We start from the raw sequence: 18,471 nt of genomic DNA on the forward strand, positions 1-18,471 counted from the left end.
GGGATTAGCCACTGGCATCATTATCTACAGACTTTCATTGAGCACTTGCATATGCACGGCATAATACTAAGTGGTAGAGGTAAGAAAAGTTAAGAGGCTCTATGGTCTCAGCTTCAGAAGTTTATAGCCTAGTTGAGATGGGGGGGAGGGTCTAATGTTAAAGTAATTATACTGGTATCACAAAGCATACCCCATACTAATTCATGGTTTAGAATTCCTCCAAAAACTATAATGCCATGAGACAACATAGGCTATGAGTCACAGGAAGAACTAAGTGGAGTGGGGGTGGTAAATCTTGGTTTGTGGGCAGGCTGTGTTCTTCACATGTTGGGACCCCTGAGTAGATGGGGAAATTCTATCATTGTTGTTAGCTCTTTCATTTTCCATATCCCAGGTTGGGGTAAATAAGGTTAGGAGGTAAAATGAATCTCTCTCCCAAACATACCTTCTATTTCAAACTTGAGGAAAGCATTATTGCCTGACAACATCGAAGGATTAAAGAAAAGGAAGACAAAGTCAATAATTGTGTTCTTTGGATACTGAGATGAGGCCTCCAGGGGGCAGCACCAAGGCAGAGAAATACACTAAGATCACTCAGTCCTTGGTCTGGGGCTCCCCACAGTTCCCCACCATTACTCCTCCCATTCCTTCCAACTTTATTTTTAGCTGCCAGTGGGAGGGGGCAGGATGGGAGGGAAAGTAAAGAAAACAGAGAAGGAGAGGGACAGAGGCATAGAGGACTTCTCACACGGACAGAGAGCATCCAGGCATGGAGTTCCCCCTCATCCCTCACCTGTTCTTGCCCCTGGTGTTCCTGACAGGTGAGGGAAGTTAATTTCTTGGTTTCTGGTGGCAATAGAAGATATGTGGACTATTTAGCATTGGGACCTTTATGGTTAAAATTCTTTGGAAGTTAGGTTGAGAGGTTAATTGTTTCTACATTTCGTGTGTGTCTGTGTGCATGAGCATGCACATGCGCACACATATGACTGCCTGGCAGGGGCTGAAGCTGACCAGTCCCTGGTGTAATATTTGTGTCCAGTTATCTAAAACTTTGTCCTAAGCCTTGGATGACTGGCGGGACCAAAAAGAAACATGATGTGACCTTCCACGTGGCTAGTCTGATTACTGTTATCCCCCTTACTACTTCTCCCTACCCTTAGTGGACTGTGGAGCCTGAGGCGTAACTGACTAACTGTGTGGTCAGAACTCTGGGTTTATCTAACCAATGAGCTACAGTTCCTGGTCATACAGCCCTGCCAGTTTCCTGGATGCAAAAAGGCTCACATACGAAACACCTTTCTGAAAATGAGTATAGTTTGAGACAGAGCTATAGCCATTGGTGAAAGTGGTGGTGGGGTGGCCTGAGAGGGTTGCTTGAAAAGCAGGAGCAAGACATAGCCAGGGAAAGAACCATGGGAGGGACAAGAGGCCTGGAATTTTTCCTCATCAGTACCCTGTAATCTTTGTTTCCTAAAATACCAGCTCTGATTTTAAAGGGGGTTGAGAGGGAAGAATCAGCCAGGATATGATGTGTGTGTGTGTGTTTGGTGGGGGGTGGGTGGGGGTGGTCTTTAGAATCGGCCGAGAATTACGGAAGAAATGCAGGTAGGCAGGGGGCAGTTGGGAGGGGGATGAGTTAGAAAGGAAGCAGATGATGAGAAACTTTGGGGTGATGGAACTCTTGGAAAAGTTGGATGGCAAACTATGTGTGTAGGCAGGCAAGTGGCTCCACCCAGTTAATTACCAGTGAGGTTTCCAGGGCTGGAATCAACCAGAGACCTAGACCCTGGAGAGAGTGTAACAATGAAATCTGGAGTCAAGGAGACACAGGAAGAGAAGGAGAGATCCAGGCGTGCTGTGGTCCCTAACCTATTATTCTCCCTATGATCCTGGGTTTGGGGAGAATTTGGAAGGGATGTTTTTCTAGGGCTGCAGAAAGGCCTTCTCTTTTGACACTCACAACTCAGAGAGGAGGATGTGTAGGAGGAATGATGTAGAACAGAGGAAACTGACCCTTCCAGACATGTCTGTAAATGAGATTTCAGGGATAGGAATGGAAATACAGCTGTGCAACAGCATGGCAGAGGGCCACAGGTTAGATATCTGGACCCAAACACAGGAAGCAAATCATCCTTGCTTGGAGCTCTGAGTATATGACATTGACAGAGGCCAGGGCAGCTTATGAGTAAGAAGAAAGGAGATAGACTGAGATCAAAACTTTCCCTTCACGGCTTCTCTCTGGTTGTACCTTCTGGCTTCTCTCTGATCTCTGACTCTTTCCTGCTAACATCATGATTCTGGCCCCCCAGGTCTCTGCTCCCCCTTTAATCTGGACGTGCATCACCCACGCCTATTTCCAGGGCCACCCGAGGCTGAATTTGGATATAGTGTCTTACAACATGTTGGGAGTGGACAGCGATGGTGAGGAGGAAACCGGAGGGCCGTGGGATTGGGACTGTGATAGGGCTATTAAAGGGGAGGCAAGGTAGATAGAAATATAAATTCATCTGGTCCTTTGGAAGTGGCTGGGGCTCTAGACTTGCCATCCCTGTGCCCTTTCCCTCTGGCCTATCTCAAGTGTCATATTCACACTGTGCTTGTATTCATGCCTTCCTCCCAGGATGCTGGTCGGTGCCCCCTGGGATGGGCCTTCAGGTGATAGAAGGGGAGATGTTTACCGCTGCCCCATTGGGGGCTCCCGCAGTGCCGCATGTGCCAAGGGCCACTTGGGTAAGAAGATTCTTCACTCTTCCACTCCTACCCCTAACTTTAACATACCAGTAGCTTTGACCCCTTACACCTCACTTCTTCATCTCCATATCTCAGTTGCTCCCCATTCCTGACTCGATCCTGATCTCATCCTCTTCCAAAATGACCCTGTACTCTCAATCACCCCATCTGTGACTTTGTGATCTCATTCTCTTCCGCTCCCCTCCAACCAGGCGACTATCCACTGGGAAATTCATCTCGTCCTGCTGTGAATATGCACCTGGGAATGTCTCTGCTAGAGACAGATGGTGATGGGGGATTCATGGTAAGCTAAGGAAAGGGTGATGGTGGGGTCTCTGAAGGTTCATGGTAGAGTGGCGGGTAGTATGGTAAGGGAAATTGGTCTACGTGGAGGGATCAAGGATTAAAACCCCTAGAAAATAAGGAAGAGAATCTTGGGGAGTGGTCTCAATGCTTCCTTTGACTAGGAGCATGTTTCGAGGGTGCCCTCCCAAGCCAGAGAGTAACTGTTTCCCCCACCCATTCCCAGGCTTGTGCTCCTCTCTGGTCTCGTGCTTGCGGCTCCTCTGTCTTCAGTTCTGGGATATGTGCTCGTGTAGATGCCTCATTCCGGCTCCAGGGAAGCCTGGCACCCACCGCACAACGTGAGCCAGGAGAAGGGCCCTGAGGACTAAGTCCCCAGAATGGGGTGCAGGGTGGGAAAAAGATGGGGCCACAGGGTATGATGCTTGACAGGGCTCTACATGGCTATCCTCAGTGCTGTTAATGTGCCTGCAGAAGTTCCATGTTTCCTAGCAGATTAGAATTCAGCCGCTTTACTGGAGCATCAAAACTCGACTGATTTAACCAACTTCAAAAATTCAACTTTTGCTCTATCCCTTCATACCCTATTTCTTGGCTATAGACTTCACCTCACCATTTTCTGGTGTATCATCTATTTTTATACCTCCATCTCCTTTCGTTTAAAGTATTTTCCACCCAAATGCTCTCCTTTATATTCTCCTCTCCTCAAACATCTCCAGTCTTCATTATTTTCTCAGTTGCTGCCTCCTGTAATTCCCCACCATCAGAACTGACCCTCTGCTGTTCTCCCACAACATAAAGTGGTGCTCTTTCTACTAGCACTTAATTCCTTCCTCTTTGTTTTGTAGTCAACTCTGGGTATCCTATCTTCTCTCTTACTCATTTTGTATTGACCCAGGACTTGGCACACTCTCTTCCTTGTCTGTTAGAAGTGCCTAATAAGTATTTGTTTTTTTTTTTTAATTTATTTTTTTTAATTTTATTTTCCCACTGTACAGCGAGGGGGTCAGGTTATCCTTAGATGTATACATTGCAGTTACAATTTTTTCCCCCACCTAATAAGTATTTGAATTAAATGTGCCTTCCTCTGACCTCTTCTCGTGTTGCCCCCATGCCCATTATCCTCCACCCCTCTGTTCCCCTCCCCATACCCCTCCTCCTAGGCTGCCCCACATACATGGATGTTGTCATTGTCTTGGATGGCTCCAACAGCATCTACCCCTGGTCTGAAGTTCAGACCTTCCTACGAAGACTGGTAGGGAGGTTGTTTATTGACCCGGAGCAGATACAGGTAAGAGAAGGCAATAGGATGGGCTTGGATGGGGAGAGACAGGGAGAAAGGAGATGAATGTGGGTGTATGTTCAGTAGTCTCCAGGTGCTCATCTCCCTTCCCTCACACACCTTCTTATCCTACCCCCCGCCCCCATACACACACTCCTTTAGAGTGCACACTTTATTCTCAGGTGGGCCTGGTACAGTATGGGGAGAGCTCTGTACATGAGTGGTCCCTGGGAGATTTCCGAACCAAGGAAGAAGTGGTGAGAGCAGCAAGGAACCTGAGCCGGCGGGAGGGACGAGAAACAAAGACTGCTCAAGCAATAATGATGGCCTGGTGAGGCACCGGGAAGGGGGTGTGGGAAGCCAGAAGGGCTAGGGGAGGGTTTGGAGTGCCGTGTGTACATCCTAAGATGTCTTGGAGGCTTATCTTTGTGTGCATACTAATGGTAGGTGAGAGAAGGCTAAATTGTCTGTCATTGCATTTCTACAAAGTGTCTATGTCTTTGTCACTCCATGTTTCTGCTTTGTTTATCTTTGCAGACAGAATTCTCTGTCTCTGTACCTCCACTCCCACTTTGATCTTGGCCCTCAGGTTTTCCACCATTCATGTCCTAGCCCATTTTCCAGACGTGACAAAACTCATCTCTGAAAGATTCCCCTGACTTGACTATTTTCCTTTATTCCAATTCCTTTAATATTTGTCCCCCCAGGGAGTTCCCACTGTGGCTCAGTGGGTTATGAACCTGACTAGTATCCATGAGGATGCGGGTTCCATCCATGGCCTCACTCAGTAGGTTAAGGATCCAGCGTGGCCATGAGCTGTGGTGTAGGTCACAGATGCAGCTCGGATCTGGCGTTGCTGTGGCTGTGGTGTAGACCAGCAGCTACAGCTATGATTCAACCTCTAGCCTGGGAGCCTCCATAATGCTACAGGTGCTGCCCTAAAAAACAACAACAACAACCAAAAAACTCCTCTTCCCAAGTATACAGTTATTTTAGGAATGAATCTATGAATGAATGGATTTTATCCTTATTTGCATTGATGATATGATGATGATGCTCTTTATGTTCTATGACATACAGACATTTGAGTGCTTACTGTGTGCCAGTCTCTATGCTAGACAGTTGGGGAGATGGGCTAAGAGGCAAGAAGCCTGATCTCGGTGAACTGCTGATAGTGTTAAGTGCGGGTGTGTGTGTGTGTGTGTGTGTGTGTGTGTGTGTGTGTGTGTCTGTCTGAATCTATCTGCATATATCTGATCACACTTCACTCTTTTCTCTCTCTTCTCAGCACAGAAGGATTCAGTCAGTCCCATGGGGGCCGACCCGAGGCTGCCAGGCTACTGGTGGTTGTCACTGATGGAGAGTCACATGATGGCGAGGAGCTTCCTGAGGCACTAAAGGCCTGTGAGGCTGGAAGAGTGACACGCTATGGGATTGCGGTGAGAATCAAATCTGGATCTGGAGGGAAGGAAGGGGTTGAGGATGGTGACATTGAGGACTGAGAACATAAGGAAAATGGGCATTAACCATTTCCCGGACATCAGCCATAGTTCCCTTTCTTCTTCTTTGTGTTCTGTACCAGCTCTAACATCTCAGTTCAAATAGGTAATAGACCCTACCTTGATCTCCTGACCCCAGGTCCTTGGTCACTATCTCCGGCGGCAGCGAGACCCCAGCTCTTTCCTCCAGGAAATCAGAGCTATTGCCAGTGATCCAGATGAGAGATTCTTCTTCAATGTCACAGATGAAGCTGCACTCACTGACATTGTGGATGCATTAGGGGACCGGATTTTTGGCCTTGAGGGTAATGATTACCCCAGAGAAATGGAGGGCAGGGCAGTGGGAGTTTTGGAGTATAGGTGGGGTTTTGGAGTAAGTTCAATAGACCAAAAGGGGAACTGTTTTCTCTTATTTTGTCTTCATATCTTCTTGTCCTCAAGGATCCCATGGAGAAAATGAAAGCTCCTTTGGGCTGGAAATGTCTCAGATTGGTTTCTCTACTCATCGGCTCAAGGTTGGATAGACTCTGACCTCTCCATGACCCCTCTCAACATCTGGACTCCTTCCAACCTCTAACTCAGACAACTTCTACCCCAGGCTCTTCTAGATTCCTTCTTTAACAATGTCCATGCTGACCTTCCCCGCCCTTTCTAACTGACCCCAGCATGCCCTCAGCGACCCTCTCACTCCTGGACAGGTTTTTCTTCTTATGCCCCACTGTCTCTTCAGCGACCCCATCTGGTTCTGCCCCACAGGATGGGATTCTCTTTGGGATGGTGGGGGCTTATGACTGGGGGGGCTCAGTGTTATGGCTTGAAGAAGGTCACCGCCTCTTCCCACCACGGACAGCCCTGGAAGATGAGTTCCCCCCTGCATTGCAGAACCATGCAGCCTACCTGGGTGAGTAGCAGAGAACTGCAAAAGATTAGAGAGGGGTGGGCTGTGCTTCCTCAGTGGGGGGTTATAAAGTCCTCTTAAGTTGTGCAGTTTCCACACATCTCCTGCTACTTTCCTTGGGACCCCCTGCTATGCTTTTAGGGAGCCTTCCTACTCTATCCCCATTTTCTTTCCATTGCACTTCTGATTCCTTGCCCATTTCTAGGTTACTCTGTTTCCTCTATGCTTTTGCGGGGTGGACGCCGCCTCTTTCTCTCGGGGGCTCCTCGGTTCAGACATCGAGGAAAGGTCATCGCCTTCCAGCTTAAGAAAAATGGGGCTGTGAGGGTCGCCCAGAGCCTCCAGGGGGAGCAGGTAAGGCATCCAAGGGAGGGTGGGGGGCCCCTTAGATCCTGAGGGACCTCCAGGCTGTGGGGGGAGAGAGTGGAGGGTTGAGAGGGGGACCTGCAAAATCTGTTGAATTCTGGTTGGCAGAGTCAGTCGGGGGTGTGAGGACCAGATTGGCAGGTGCTTCCTGCTTGTCCATAATCTTCCCTTCCCTTTCCTCTGGTGTCACCGCTCCCCACCACTCCCCAGATTGGCTCATACTTTGGCAGTGAGCTCTGCCCATTGGATACGGATGGGGATGGGCCAACTGATGTCTTACTTGTGGCTGCTCCTATGTTCCTGGGGCCCCAGAACAAGGAGACAGGACGTGTTTATGTGTATCTGGTGGGCCAGGTGAGACTTGGTGGGATCCCCTAGAACGTGTTTGGGGGTGTAGAGGGAGGCAGGGAAGATACACACATTGGAGGGCTGACTGAGAGGTTGGCAGTATCAAGTCAGCATCTTCCATCTTCCTCGCCTCCACCAGCAGTCCTTGCTGACACTCCAGGGAACACTTCAGCCAGAACCCCCCCAGGATTCTCGGTTTGGCTTTGCCATGGGTGCCCTTCCTGATCTGAATCAAGATGGTTTTGCTGATGTGGCTGTGGGGGCGCCCTTAGAGGATGGGCACCGTGGAGCGCTGTACCTCTATCATGGGACCCAGAGTGGAGTCAGGCCCCATCCTGCACAGGTCAGGAGTGCCAAGATAAAGCAGGGCCACGGTGGGAAGAAGGGGAAGGGACATGCACTCTCTTCTTACCATTGCTCCCCTGGGTTTGAGACCCAAACTGAACAAGTGCTTTTTTTTTTTTAATCAGTTGTCAAAAAGGTGAGGTGGTGGGGTAGGAAACATGTTGCTGTACTAAGGACACCTGAACGGCATGGGCTAGTTGCTCTTCCTCCTCATGCCTGAGGGGAGAATGGGAAAGAGCCAGGCAAGAAGCCTGGGAAACCAGGTGTGTGAGTCCCAGCCCAGTCTCTCCTCTCTCCCTCTCAGCGGATTGCTGCTGTCTCCATGCCACAGGCCCTCAGCTACTTTGGCCGAAGTGTGGATGGCCGGCTAGATCTGGATGGAGATGACCTGGTAGATGTGGCTGTGGGTGCCCAAGGGGCAGCCATCCTACTCAGGTGAGCAGTCCCAGCTCAGGTAGCAGTGGAGAGCATTGAAGAGTGTCAAAAGCAAGAGCTTTGGAATAACAAACTTAGATTTGGATTTCTTCTTCTTCTTCTTCTTTTTTTTTTTTCTTTTTGTCTTTTTAGGGCCACCCCTGAGGCATATGGAGGTTCCCAGGCTAAGGGTCGAATCGGAGCTGCAGCTGCCAGCCTACACCACGGCCACAGCAATGCAGGATCCAAACCATGTCTACAGCCTACACCACAGCTCACAGCAACACAGGATCCATGGATACTAGTTGGGTTCATTACCACTGAGGCACAATGGGAACTCCAGATTTGGATTTCTTGATCAGTTTACTCTGTGCCTCCATTTCTTAGATTATGAGATGGGAATAATAATAGTACCTGCCTTATAGGCTTGCTGTGAGATAATCCATGTAAAGATCTTAACACAGTGCTTAGCACATGGCAGATACCTATTAAATGTCAGCTGTTATCTTACTTCTGTCAGAAAGTTCAGGGGAGGGTGACCCATGTGTCACCTAGCCCCTTATTCTTTCCTTTGACCTCAGGGAGGCAAACACTGGGGACTGTCTTTCTCAAAGGGCTTTCCCCCCACTGGTAGAATTTCTTTCCCACCCCGTTCCCAGTTCCCGGCCCATTGTCCACCTGGACCCTTCACTGGATGTGACCCCGCCAGCCATCAGTGTGGTTCAGAGGGACTGTAGGCGGCGAGGCCAGGAGGCGGCCTGTCTATCTGCAGCCCTTTGCTTCCAAGTGACGTCCCGCACTCCTGGCCGCTGGGATCGCCGATTCCGTGAGTGACTGGAGGGCATCTTAGGCAGCTATCAGCCCCTTGCCTGCCCTGGTGTCTGGACCCCTCTCCACCCCCACTCTTTCCTGCCCCACGCAGATGTGCGGTTCACAGCATCCCTGGATGAGTGGACGGCTGGGGCACGAGCAGCATTTGATGGCTCTGGCCAAAGGCTGTCCCCTCGGCGGCTCCGGCTCAATGTGGGGAATGTCACTTGTGAGCAGCTGCACTTCCATGTGCTGGTGAGGAGGGGGCAGGAACTGCTTTGCATCAGGGCCTGGGAGGGAGTGGAAGGCTGAATCGGGGGAGAAATTTCTGGTGGATTGGCAAGAAAGCCACAGCCAGAAAAGTGAGAAAGTTCAGACTTTGGAGTCAGGCTGATCTGGGTTTGAATCCTAGCTCTTCCATTTACCACCTGTGAATTCTGGAAAGTCACATAACCTGCAAACCTCAGTTTCCTTGCCTGAAAAGGGAGGATGATAATAGTAGGAGTTGTCTTAGAATTAAATGTATTAGTACTGAGGAAGTTCCCGCTGTGGCACTGTGGGTTAAGGATCTGGCATTGCTGAAGCTGCATGCACGTGTTCCATCCCTGGCCCGGGAACTTCCACATGCTGCAGATGCAGCCAAAAAAAGAGAAAAAGCAGTAGTATTGATAAACCCTAAGGGCAGTGCCCAGCACACAGAAAGCACTCAGGAAATGATCAGTATAATTAGCACATTCTGCCAGGGGCCTGGGTTATATCCCTAACCCTGACTCCCCGTCATCCTTGATTCTTTCTCTCAGGATACATCAGATTACCTCCGGCCAGTGGCCTTGACTGTGACCTTTGCTTTGGACAACACCACGAAGCCAGGGCCTGTGCTGGATGAGGGCTCACCCACCTCCATACGAAAGCTGGTCAGCAGTGGGGACTCCCCTGGGTCCCCACACAGCTCTTCTCAGTGAATTCAAGAGGAAGGGGAGGGAGGAGACATGAGATCACAGTGAAACCTGCCCTGGGCACCCACTCTTCTCTTTTCACTTTTCCCCCAATTCTATTCCTTTCTCCTTGCCTTCCTCTCAGCCCTCAGCCTCATCTCTCTCCTCTAGGTCCCCTTCTCGAAGGATTGTGGCCCTGACAATGAATGTGTCACTGATCTGGTACTTCGAGCTAATATGGACATCAGAGGCTCCAGGTGGGGTGGACATGAACTGGCCAAACCAGGGTGACCTGAGACAGACCAGGAAAACAGAAGGCTCTGGCGCCCTTTCAACTCTGGGCTCTCCTTTATCCACCACTCCTAGGAAGGACCCGTTCATGGTTCGAGGTAGTCGGCGGAAGGTGCTGGTGTCAGCAACTCTGGAGAACAGGAAGGAAAATGCCTACAACACTAGCCTGAGTCTCAGCTTCTCCAGAAACCTCCACTTGTCCAGTTTGACTCCTCAGGTGCCCTTGGGGGAGGGAATTGGGAGGAGTCAGGGAGGGAGGAAGAAGGAGATTGGGGTGTTGGCTGTGAGGGGCTCTAGAGAAAGGCTGTGTTTAGAGGCTGTGGGCAGGAGAGTAGTTGTAGGCCCAGCTCTGGCCTCCACTCCCATCACTGCCACTCCTCTGCTTTCAGCGGGACAGCCAGGTGAAGGTGGAATGCACGGCCCCTTCCCCTCATGCCCGGCTCTGCAGTGTGGGCCATCCTGTCTTTCAGACGGGAGCCAAGGTGAGTTGGGGCCCACGATGAGAAAAGAGAGCAAGGGCTGGAATCTGTGGGGCCTGGGAGTTTAGGGAAGGGGGCACACAAGGGCTCCTATTCCTCTGTAGTTGCCCCATGAAGACACATCTACCATGACCCCATGTCCATTGCCCCCAGGTGACCTTTCTGCTGGAGTTTGAGTTTAGCTGCTCCTTTCTCCTGAGCCAGGTCCTTGTGAGGCTGACTGCCACCAGGTGAGAGCAATGGGAATTTCCTCCCAGCCCTCTCCTGTTGGGTCTTGGTGGCGGTGGTGGTGGTGGTGGGTGGTGGGTGAGGGGGTGGAAACAGCATGATTCCTTTACTCCAGAAAGGGGTGTCTGAGACAGGGCTGGGATGTGAGCCTCTCTCCCTGACCCTACAGCGATAGCCTGGAGAGAAATGGAACACTTCAAGATAACATAGCCCAGACCTCAGCCTATATCCAATATGAACCTCAACTCCTATTCTCTAGGTATGGCTCAGCTCCTCACTGGGACCCCATTCTGAGCCGAGACGCATACTCTATCTTTCCCCCCTTACCCTCCATGTGCTTCAGGGTTCCCAAACACCAAACCCTTGTGGCTGCTCCGTCTTTTTGCCCTCAGTCCCACTCACGCTGAAACTTCTCTTTTAAGCATCTTCGTTTCCTAGGCATAGGTGTACCTATACATCCTCAATGTAGGGCTTTTTGGACCCTGGGGATTAGAGCTGGGGTGAGGGGATATGGGATGTGGCCACAAAGTTTATACCAAGTCCATGCCATGCCTCATTTCTATCTTTCCTATGTACCCTCATCTCTTTATCCATGTGCTGGCGCTTCCTTCCCTGAATCCATATCTATGTGCTGATGATGTGCCCCTGTATCTACGTCATGGCTGTGACCGTGCACTTCTTGACTTGGTGTCCATGCAGTGAGTCCACTCTGCACCGCTATGAGGTTCACCCATATGGGACCCTCCCAGTGGGCCCTGGCCCGGAATTTAAAACCACTCTTAGGGTGAGAAGCTGGAAGGGCCTGGCATGAGTGGCAGGGGGGGTGGCGGGGGGAGTCCTGGGAAAAGGATGGGAAGAGTCTTAGATTTCAGTGTTATGGAGGGTAAAGGGGAACAGATGAGGAAGGGTCTTTCTCTGTTTCTCACCTCTTCCCATCTCCAATCCTTCTTTTAGGTTCAGAACCTTGGCTGCTATGTGGTCAGTGGCCTCATCATCTCGGCCCTCCTTCCAGCCGTGGCCCATGGGGGCAATTACTTCCTGTCACTGTCTCAAGCCATCACAAACAATGTGAGTCTGGGCTAGGGCTGTATAGAACCCTGTCCCTTGATCTGGTGGACTCACCCAGCTCCCTATCTGCTGGGTCACTGCTCTCAGGGCTCCTTCCTCCCTGCGGGGCGGGGGTTTCTCTTACATATGAAGCTTCTTTGAAAAGAAGGAAAGAGACAAGCCAGGGAAGAACCACAAGAGGGTAGGTGGTATGCTCCTGCTCAGCCTGGATTGGCCGGCCTCTCACCATCAAGAAGATCCCTCAGGAGTTCTCATTGTGGCTCGGTGGGTTAAGAACCCAATTAGTATCCATGAGGATGTGGGTTTGATCCCTGGTCTCCCTCAGTGGGTTAAGAATCCAGTGTTGCCATGAGCTGTATTGCAGACGTGGCTCAGATCTGATGTCGCTGTGAGCCGTGGCTCCAGTTTGACCCCTAGCCTGAGAACTTCCATATGCTGCATGTGCAACCCTAAAAAGCAAAAAAAAGAGAAGTTCCCTCAAGTTGAATCTCCCTCTAGGCGAGCTGCACAGTGCAGAATTTGACTGAGCCTCCAGGGCCCCCTGTGCATCCAGAGGAGCTTCAGCACACAAGCAGGCTGGTATGAGTCACAAGTGGATGAAGAAAGTGTCCAGGGCAAGGATGCAGGGGGGAGCAGTAGAGTTTGGAGCCTTAGGATGGAGGGTAGAGCCTTGGGTGGGAGTAGGGGATCTTTCCACCCCAGGGTCCTGATCTGTCTCTCTCTTCTGCTAGAATGGGAGCAATACTCGGTGTCAGGTTGTAAGGTGCTACCTTGGGCGACTGGCAAAGGGGACTGAGATCTCTATTGGACTACTGAGGCTGGTTCACAATGAATTTTTCCGGAGGGTAAACTTTTCCTTTTTTACTACTCTCCCCTTCTGCTCCTATCTGGGACTTTCGCATAGGCTTTTTGGGTAGACAGACCTCTTTTCAAGTTCTAGCTTTGTCTCTTACTAGCAAAGTTGTTTCATTTCTCTAAGCTTCTTTCTCCTCATCTCTAAGATGGAGAAGAAAATACCTATGTCATGAGATTGTTGTAAAGAATAAATGAATAAAGACATGAACTCACTAGAAGTTCATCACTTAATATACTTGGATTTTCCTTCATTTATCATCTCTTAGTGCTATACCAATAATGAACATTTATAGGATACCTAAATTCAATCAACCCATCAAGTGCTTACCGTATAAATAAAAGGCCCTCTATTAGGTAGACACTGAGGAGACTATCCCCAACATTTAGCACCATGCCTAACTCATTGTAGTGATTTAATACATTTTATGAAATGAATGAGTAATGAATAATGTTGATATTACATGCAAGGTATGCATGGAGGGTAGTGTGAAATGATATTGTATAGTTGAAAGAGATCTAGATTATGAAAGTTCTTGAAAGCTAGGAAGATGAAATTGAACTTGATGTGATAGGCCAGTCAAGAGTCAGTGTGAGGAGTTCCTGTTGTGACTCAGCGGTTAACAAACACGACTAGTATCCACGAGGATGCAGGTTTGGTCCTTTACCTCTCTCAATGGGTTAAGGATCTGGCGTTGCCATGAGCTGTGGTGTAGATTGCAAACATGGCTCAGATTCCGCATTGCTGTGGCTGTGGTGTAGGGCAGGCAGCTGTAGCTCTGACTCAACCCCTAGCCTGGGAATCTCCATAGGCTGTGGGTGAGGCCCTAAAAAGACCAAAAAAAAAAAAAAAAGTTCAGTGTGAATTCCTGAGCAGGGAAATGACATCTCAATGACAACAGCTATTTAGGACTAGGGATTTATATTATGCTTTCCCTTGAACCAGCTACTTTTTTTTTTTTTTTTTTTTTTGTCTTTTGTCTTTTTTGTTGTTGTTGTTGCTATTTCTTGGGCCGCTCCTGCGGCATACGGAGGTTCCCAGGCTAGGGGTTGAATCGGAGCTGTAGCCACCGGCCTACACCAGAGCCACAGCAACTCGGGATCCGAGCCACGTCTGCAACCTACACCACAGCTCACGGCAACGCCGGATCGTTAACCCGCTGAGCAAGGGCAGGGACTGAACCCGCAACCTCATGGTTCCTAGTTGGATTCGTTAACCACTGCGCCACGACGGGAACTCCTGAACCAGCTACTTTAAATAACACAAGAGCCCTGGGATATAGGCATGTTTCAGGGAAGTTATTCTGAAAGACACCCAAGTCTAGTTCTTTCTTTTTTTTTTTTTTTTTTTTTTTGTCTTTTTGCCTTTTCTAGGGCTGCTCCTGCAGCATATGGAGATTCCCAGGCTAGGGGTCCAATCGGAGCTGGAGCCACTGGCCTACACCAGAGCCACAGCAACGCAGGATCCAAGCCGCGTCTGCAACCTACACCACAGCTCTCGGCAACGCCGGATCCTTAACCCACTGAGCAAGGCCAGAGATTGAACCCGCAACCTCATGGTTCCTAGTCGGATTCGTTAACCACTGCGCCACGACGGGAACTCCTGGTTCTTTCTTTATCTCTCTTTGGTATCCTTTTTTCATTCATTTATTTATTCTTTTAACAAAGATTTATTGAGAAACTGTGCTAGGCACTAGGGACACATAAATTAGTAAGACACAACTCTTGACCTCAAGGATCTTATAGTTCGGTGGTGAAAGAAAGAGAAGCAAGCAGCATATTATAATCCGGTCCAGGGTGTGGGTTAGGAGGAAATACTCCCCCGCTTCCCAGAAGGGACAACCTCTAAACTTCAACCTAAAGGAAAGGCAGGCATGAGCCAAAGAAAGAATGTGTTGACAGCATTTCAGGTGGAACAAGCAGAGTATGTGAAGGGCCAGAGGCTTTCCATCTATTACCCTTCCTCTCCTTCCCCATTGGTCTCACTCAACCTTTTCTCCTCTGGTCTTGAGGATCCTAGAAGCTGTGCCTCTCAGCCTCATCTTTGCCACTGGGGTTCTGAGAGCCGTAGCTCACTTTAAATGTCTTCCCATCCACAGGCCAAATTCAAGTCTCTGACAGTGGTCAGCACATTCGAGCTGGGAACTGAGGAGGGCAGTGTCCTACAGCTGACGGAAGCCTCCCGCTGGAGTGAGGTGAGGCTGGAGACTGAGTTTGAGAGCCAAGAAACTAGTACATGTTGGGGTGAGATAAGGGCAATCTTCGAGCTCTGTCAGAACAGAAGTGTCTTCATGAGGCAGTGTTCAGGGAATCAGAAGTGACAAATCAAAATGATGGGGCCCTTGGAGCTCCATTGTGGTGCAGCAGAAATGAATCCAAGTCATATCCATGAGGTTGCAGGTTCGAATCCCGGGCCTTGATCAGTGGGTCGGGGATCTGGTGTTACCACGAGCTGTGGTGTAGGTTGTAGATGCGGCTCAGATCCCATGTTTCTGTGGCTGTGGTGTAGCTGCAGCTCCAATTTGACCCCTACCCTGGGAACTTCCATATGCCCTAAAAAGACCAAAAAAAAAAAAAAAAAAAAAGAATGGTGGGGCCCACTGCCTCCATTCCTACTTTAGTTTCTTTCCTTTTATTCTTCTGTTTCAAGGCTGGCTTTTCTACAATGTGGGGTGCAAAAGAGTGCAAGTGAAAAACAGTTCTTCTCCCTATACAGAGCTTCCTGGAGGTGATTCAGTCCCGTCCCGTCCTCATCTCCCTGTGGATCCTGATTGGCAGTGTCCTGGGAGGGCTGCTCCTGCTTGCTCTCCTTGTCTTTTGCCTTTGGAAGGTAAGCACTGCTGTAGTTGGGAGCATGGGTTGTGGTGCCCATGAGTTAAGAGATCCTTGATTAGAGCAGGGAGAACTGGATTTGTGCTGCAGCTAAGCAGACAAGGGTATCATGCCCAGATCTCCTCTACAAATGTTGAATTAAACTAAGCCAACTAAAATACATTTGAATCTCCTTTTGGAAGCAGAACAAAACTGAAGATTTCCGATACCTCTGAGGGCTGTTGGTAAGGTCATTTGGCGATGACTCTTATGTCTTCCCCTGCAGCTTGGCTTCTTTGCCCGTAAGAAAATCCCTGAAGAAGAAAAAAGAGAAGAGAAAGTGGAGCAATGAATGTAGAATAAAGCCTCAGAAAGTTCTCCCTGGCAGCTTCTCTGAAAGGCTTGCATACGAGCAGAGGTTTGGGGGCTCAAATGGGACAAGAAGCCTCTGGACTATCTCTCCAGACCTGCAACCTGACTTGACTCTTGAGTTATGAGGATGCTGCTGGCAAGAGATGAGGCCTTACCTCAGACAAGAAGGGCTGGCACTAAAACCAGGAACACTCCCACCCTGTGCCTCCCTTCTCATGATCTGGGTTCCAGAGCCAACACTGGGGCCTTGGTGTAGAGCCCTTTTTTTCCTTATAACCAGGAACCAAGAATTTTTCGCCTAGGCCCTGACTTCATTCAGATTCCTTCTACATCCTCCCTGACAATTTGGAAAGATTAAGGGTTATCGTCCTCTGTTTCCCACCTCTCATCCTCCTGCCTTCTCCCCACTCCACAGGAGAAAGCTGACGTTGGCTTGAACGAAGTAAAGTCAACATCTGCTGCTTTCCTGTGGAGTCTGGTGATTCAGAGGGCCGGATGGGGAGAGTCAACAGGAAAAAAGGAGGGAGGAGGCAAAGCCACAAGACACATTCTGTACAATTCCAAGGGAACAGAGAAGCCTTTAGACAGGCAACTGCCATCCCCCTGAAACCTGAGACTTTCGTGGTGCACTCGCCCGCCCTCAGGTGCTGGAGAAATGGAGCCATGCAAGGATTTTCCCAACTCTGCAGCCTTCCCTGGGAGCGAGGCCAGGGCTGGGTGCCCGATTCTCTGGAGCCAGGGGCCCCCACGTGGCTAGAGCTGGAATAACAGAAAAAGACTGGCTACCCCAGGCAGTTCTCTCCTCTCTCAAGCCTCACACACTCCTGAACCCTCCTTGGAGCTGCCTTGTAGAAACTAGAGAGAAGGGAGAGGATTGCCTCTTGATGGTGGGAAACCCTTTCACTTTGCTAGATTTGGGAAGCAGCAGCCCCATGGGATCTGAACAAGTAGGGTTCGCATTAAGGAAGAAGCCGAAGTGGGTGGCAGGAGGTCTCTGGGAAGCAAGCCCTTATTTGATTGGCACTGGTTGTGTAGCACAAGTAGCTCCTAGAAAATGTTTCTGGGGCATCTCCAGTTATAACTTGTAGGGCTTCTCTGGTAGAATCAGTTTGCCAGTCCTTGCCTGATATGTACTGGAAATTCCCAAGTTGATTACTATCTCTGGTTCACCCCACCCCCTGACTCCCATTTTTTTTGGTCATGGCCAGTAAAGAGAATTACATTCTCAACCACAAATGGGTAACTTATAGTAATTTGTAATCAAGACTTTGGATACCAAAGTCAGTTATTGGTTTCTAGAGGGCAGCTCTGATAGCCATTTGAAGAATCAGGACCCGTTTAGAGCTGAGAAGAGAGGGAGTCTGATTGGGCAGTTGATGAGCAGCCACAGATCCTGTCCTCCAGGGCTATTCTTAAGATCTGGTCGCAGTGTTTACTTTGGCATGTCTCTGGACTTTTGCATATGGCGTCGTCTGTTTCCTAGCAGGGTGGACAGTATATTAGATGGCCAGAACAAATACAATTCAGTATCAAATGACTCCTGGCTCTATTTGAGTTCCCTGGGATATAGACTGGTCACAAACAGCAAGAGATGGAGTCTTGGTTCACCTGAAACCTTATGCAGTTGAGTTCCTGGAAGGCAAAGCTATGAAGTATTTGACATGTTTTCTGTGACTCTTCCACTGGAGATGTGCTTTAGCCTCCTTAAGTGAGCATAGAGTGTAAAATGTGTAGGTATGGTAAGCATATAGGCCAAGATCGAAATCCCAGGTCTGCCATTTATGAGCTGTGTGACTTTGGGCAAGTCATAACTACACTGAGGCTGAGATAACAGTAAGAAGCTGTGTAGAGCAGTGGTTAAGAATGACGACAGGAGTTCTCATCGTGGCTCAGCAGTTAGCGAACCTGACTAGCCTCTATGAAGATGAGGGTTCAATCCCTGGCCTCGATCAATGGGTTAAGGATCCAGCATTGCCATGAGCTGTGGTGTAGGTCGCAGATGCAGCTCGGATCTGGTGTTGCTGTGGCTGTGGTGTAGGCCAGTAGCTACAGCTCCAATTAGACCCATGGCCTGGGAACCTCCATATGCTGCAAGTATGGTCCTAAAAGACCAAAAAAAAAAAAAAAAAAAAAAAAAAAGATGAAGACATATTTGAGTTTAAATTGAAGCTGTATCACTTAAAACCTGTTTGATCTAGAACAGATTTAACTTCTCTAGGTCTTGGTTTTCTTGACTTTGAACTTATTAGGGTTGTGCAAACTCAAGGAGATAATTCAGGTAAAGTGAACATAGAATAGTCAATAAATGGTAACTATTGTAACAAAACTTTTGTTATAATCTACCTTTATGTACCCTGTGTTCTGGGGATTGGGAAGGTAAATTGAAGCACCAGATGGTGCTTCTGATCTGGTGACTTACGTACCTGCTCTTTACAGA

The 18,471-nt window shown here is 49.1% G+C and overlaps 1 protein-coding gene across 3 annotated transcripts; it reads left to right on the plus strand.

The window, feature by feature from the left end:
- ITGA10 (integrin subunit alpha 10) lies at positions 73-18,360 on the plus strand. Of its 3 annotated transcripts, XM_021089939.1 has the most exons (30): positions 73-821; positions 2,313-2,424; positions 2,624-2,733; positions 2,946-3,037; positions 3,263-3,377; positions 4,200-4,327; positions 4,501-4,649; positions 5,607-5,757; positions 5,957-6,122; positions 6,259-6,332; positions 6,574-6,718; positions 6,921-7,069; positions 7,292-7,435; positions 7,569-7,772; positions 8,079-8,209; positions 8,848-9,014; positions 9,111-9,253; positions 9,799-9,912; positions 10,105-10,190; positions 10,300-10,441; positions 10,614-10,706; positions 10,857-10,933; positions 11,101-11,190; positions 11,631-11,715; positions 11,886-11,999; positions 12,498-12,578; positions 12,731-12,844; positions 14,951-15,046; positions 15,568-15,681; positions 15,949-18,360. In XM_021089939.1, the coding sequence occupies exons 1-30, from the start codon at positions 770-772 to the stop codon at positions 16,012-16,014; spliced, it is 3,504 nt and encodes a 1,167-aa protein (XP_020945598.1). In that variant the 5' UTR covers positions 73-769; the 3' UTR covers positions 16,015-18,360. The 3 variants fall into 3 exon arrangements, with proteins under 3 accessions (XP_020945598.1, XP_020945600.1, XP_020945599.1); XM_021089940.1 differs by lacking the exons at positions 73-821; positions 2,313-2,424; positions 2,624-2,733 and having other exon boundaries at positions 4,249-4,327; XM_021089941.1 differs by lacking the exons at positions 73-821; positions 2,624-2,733; positions 2,946-3,037; positions 3,263-3,377 and having other exon boundaries at positions 1,577-2,424.

The sequence above is a fragment of the Sus scrofa genome, chromosome 4 (assembly GCF_000003025.6).
Source record: "Sus scrofa isolate TJ Tabasco breed Duroc chromosome 4, Sscrofa11.1, whole genome shotgun sequence".
Classification (NCBI taxonomy): Eukaryota; Metazoa; Chordata; class Mammalia; order Artiodactyla; family Suidae; genus Sus; species Sus scrofa.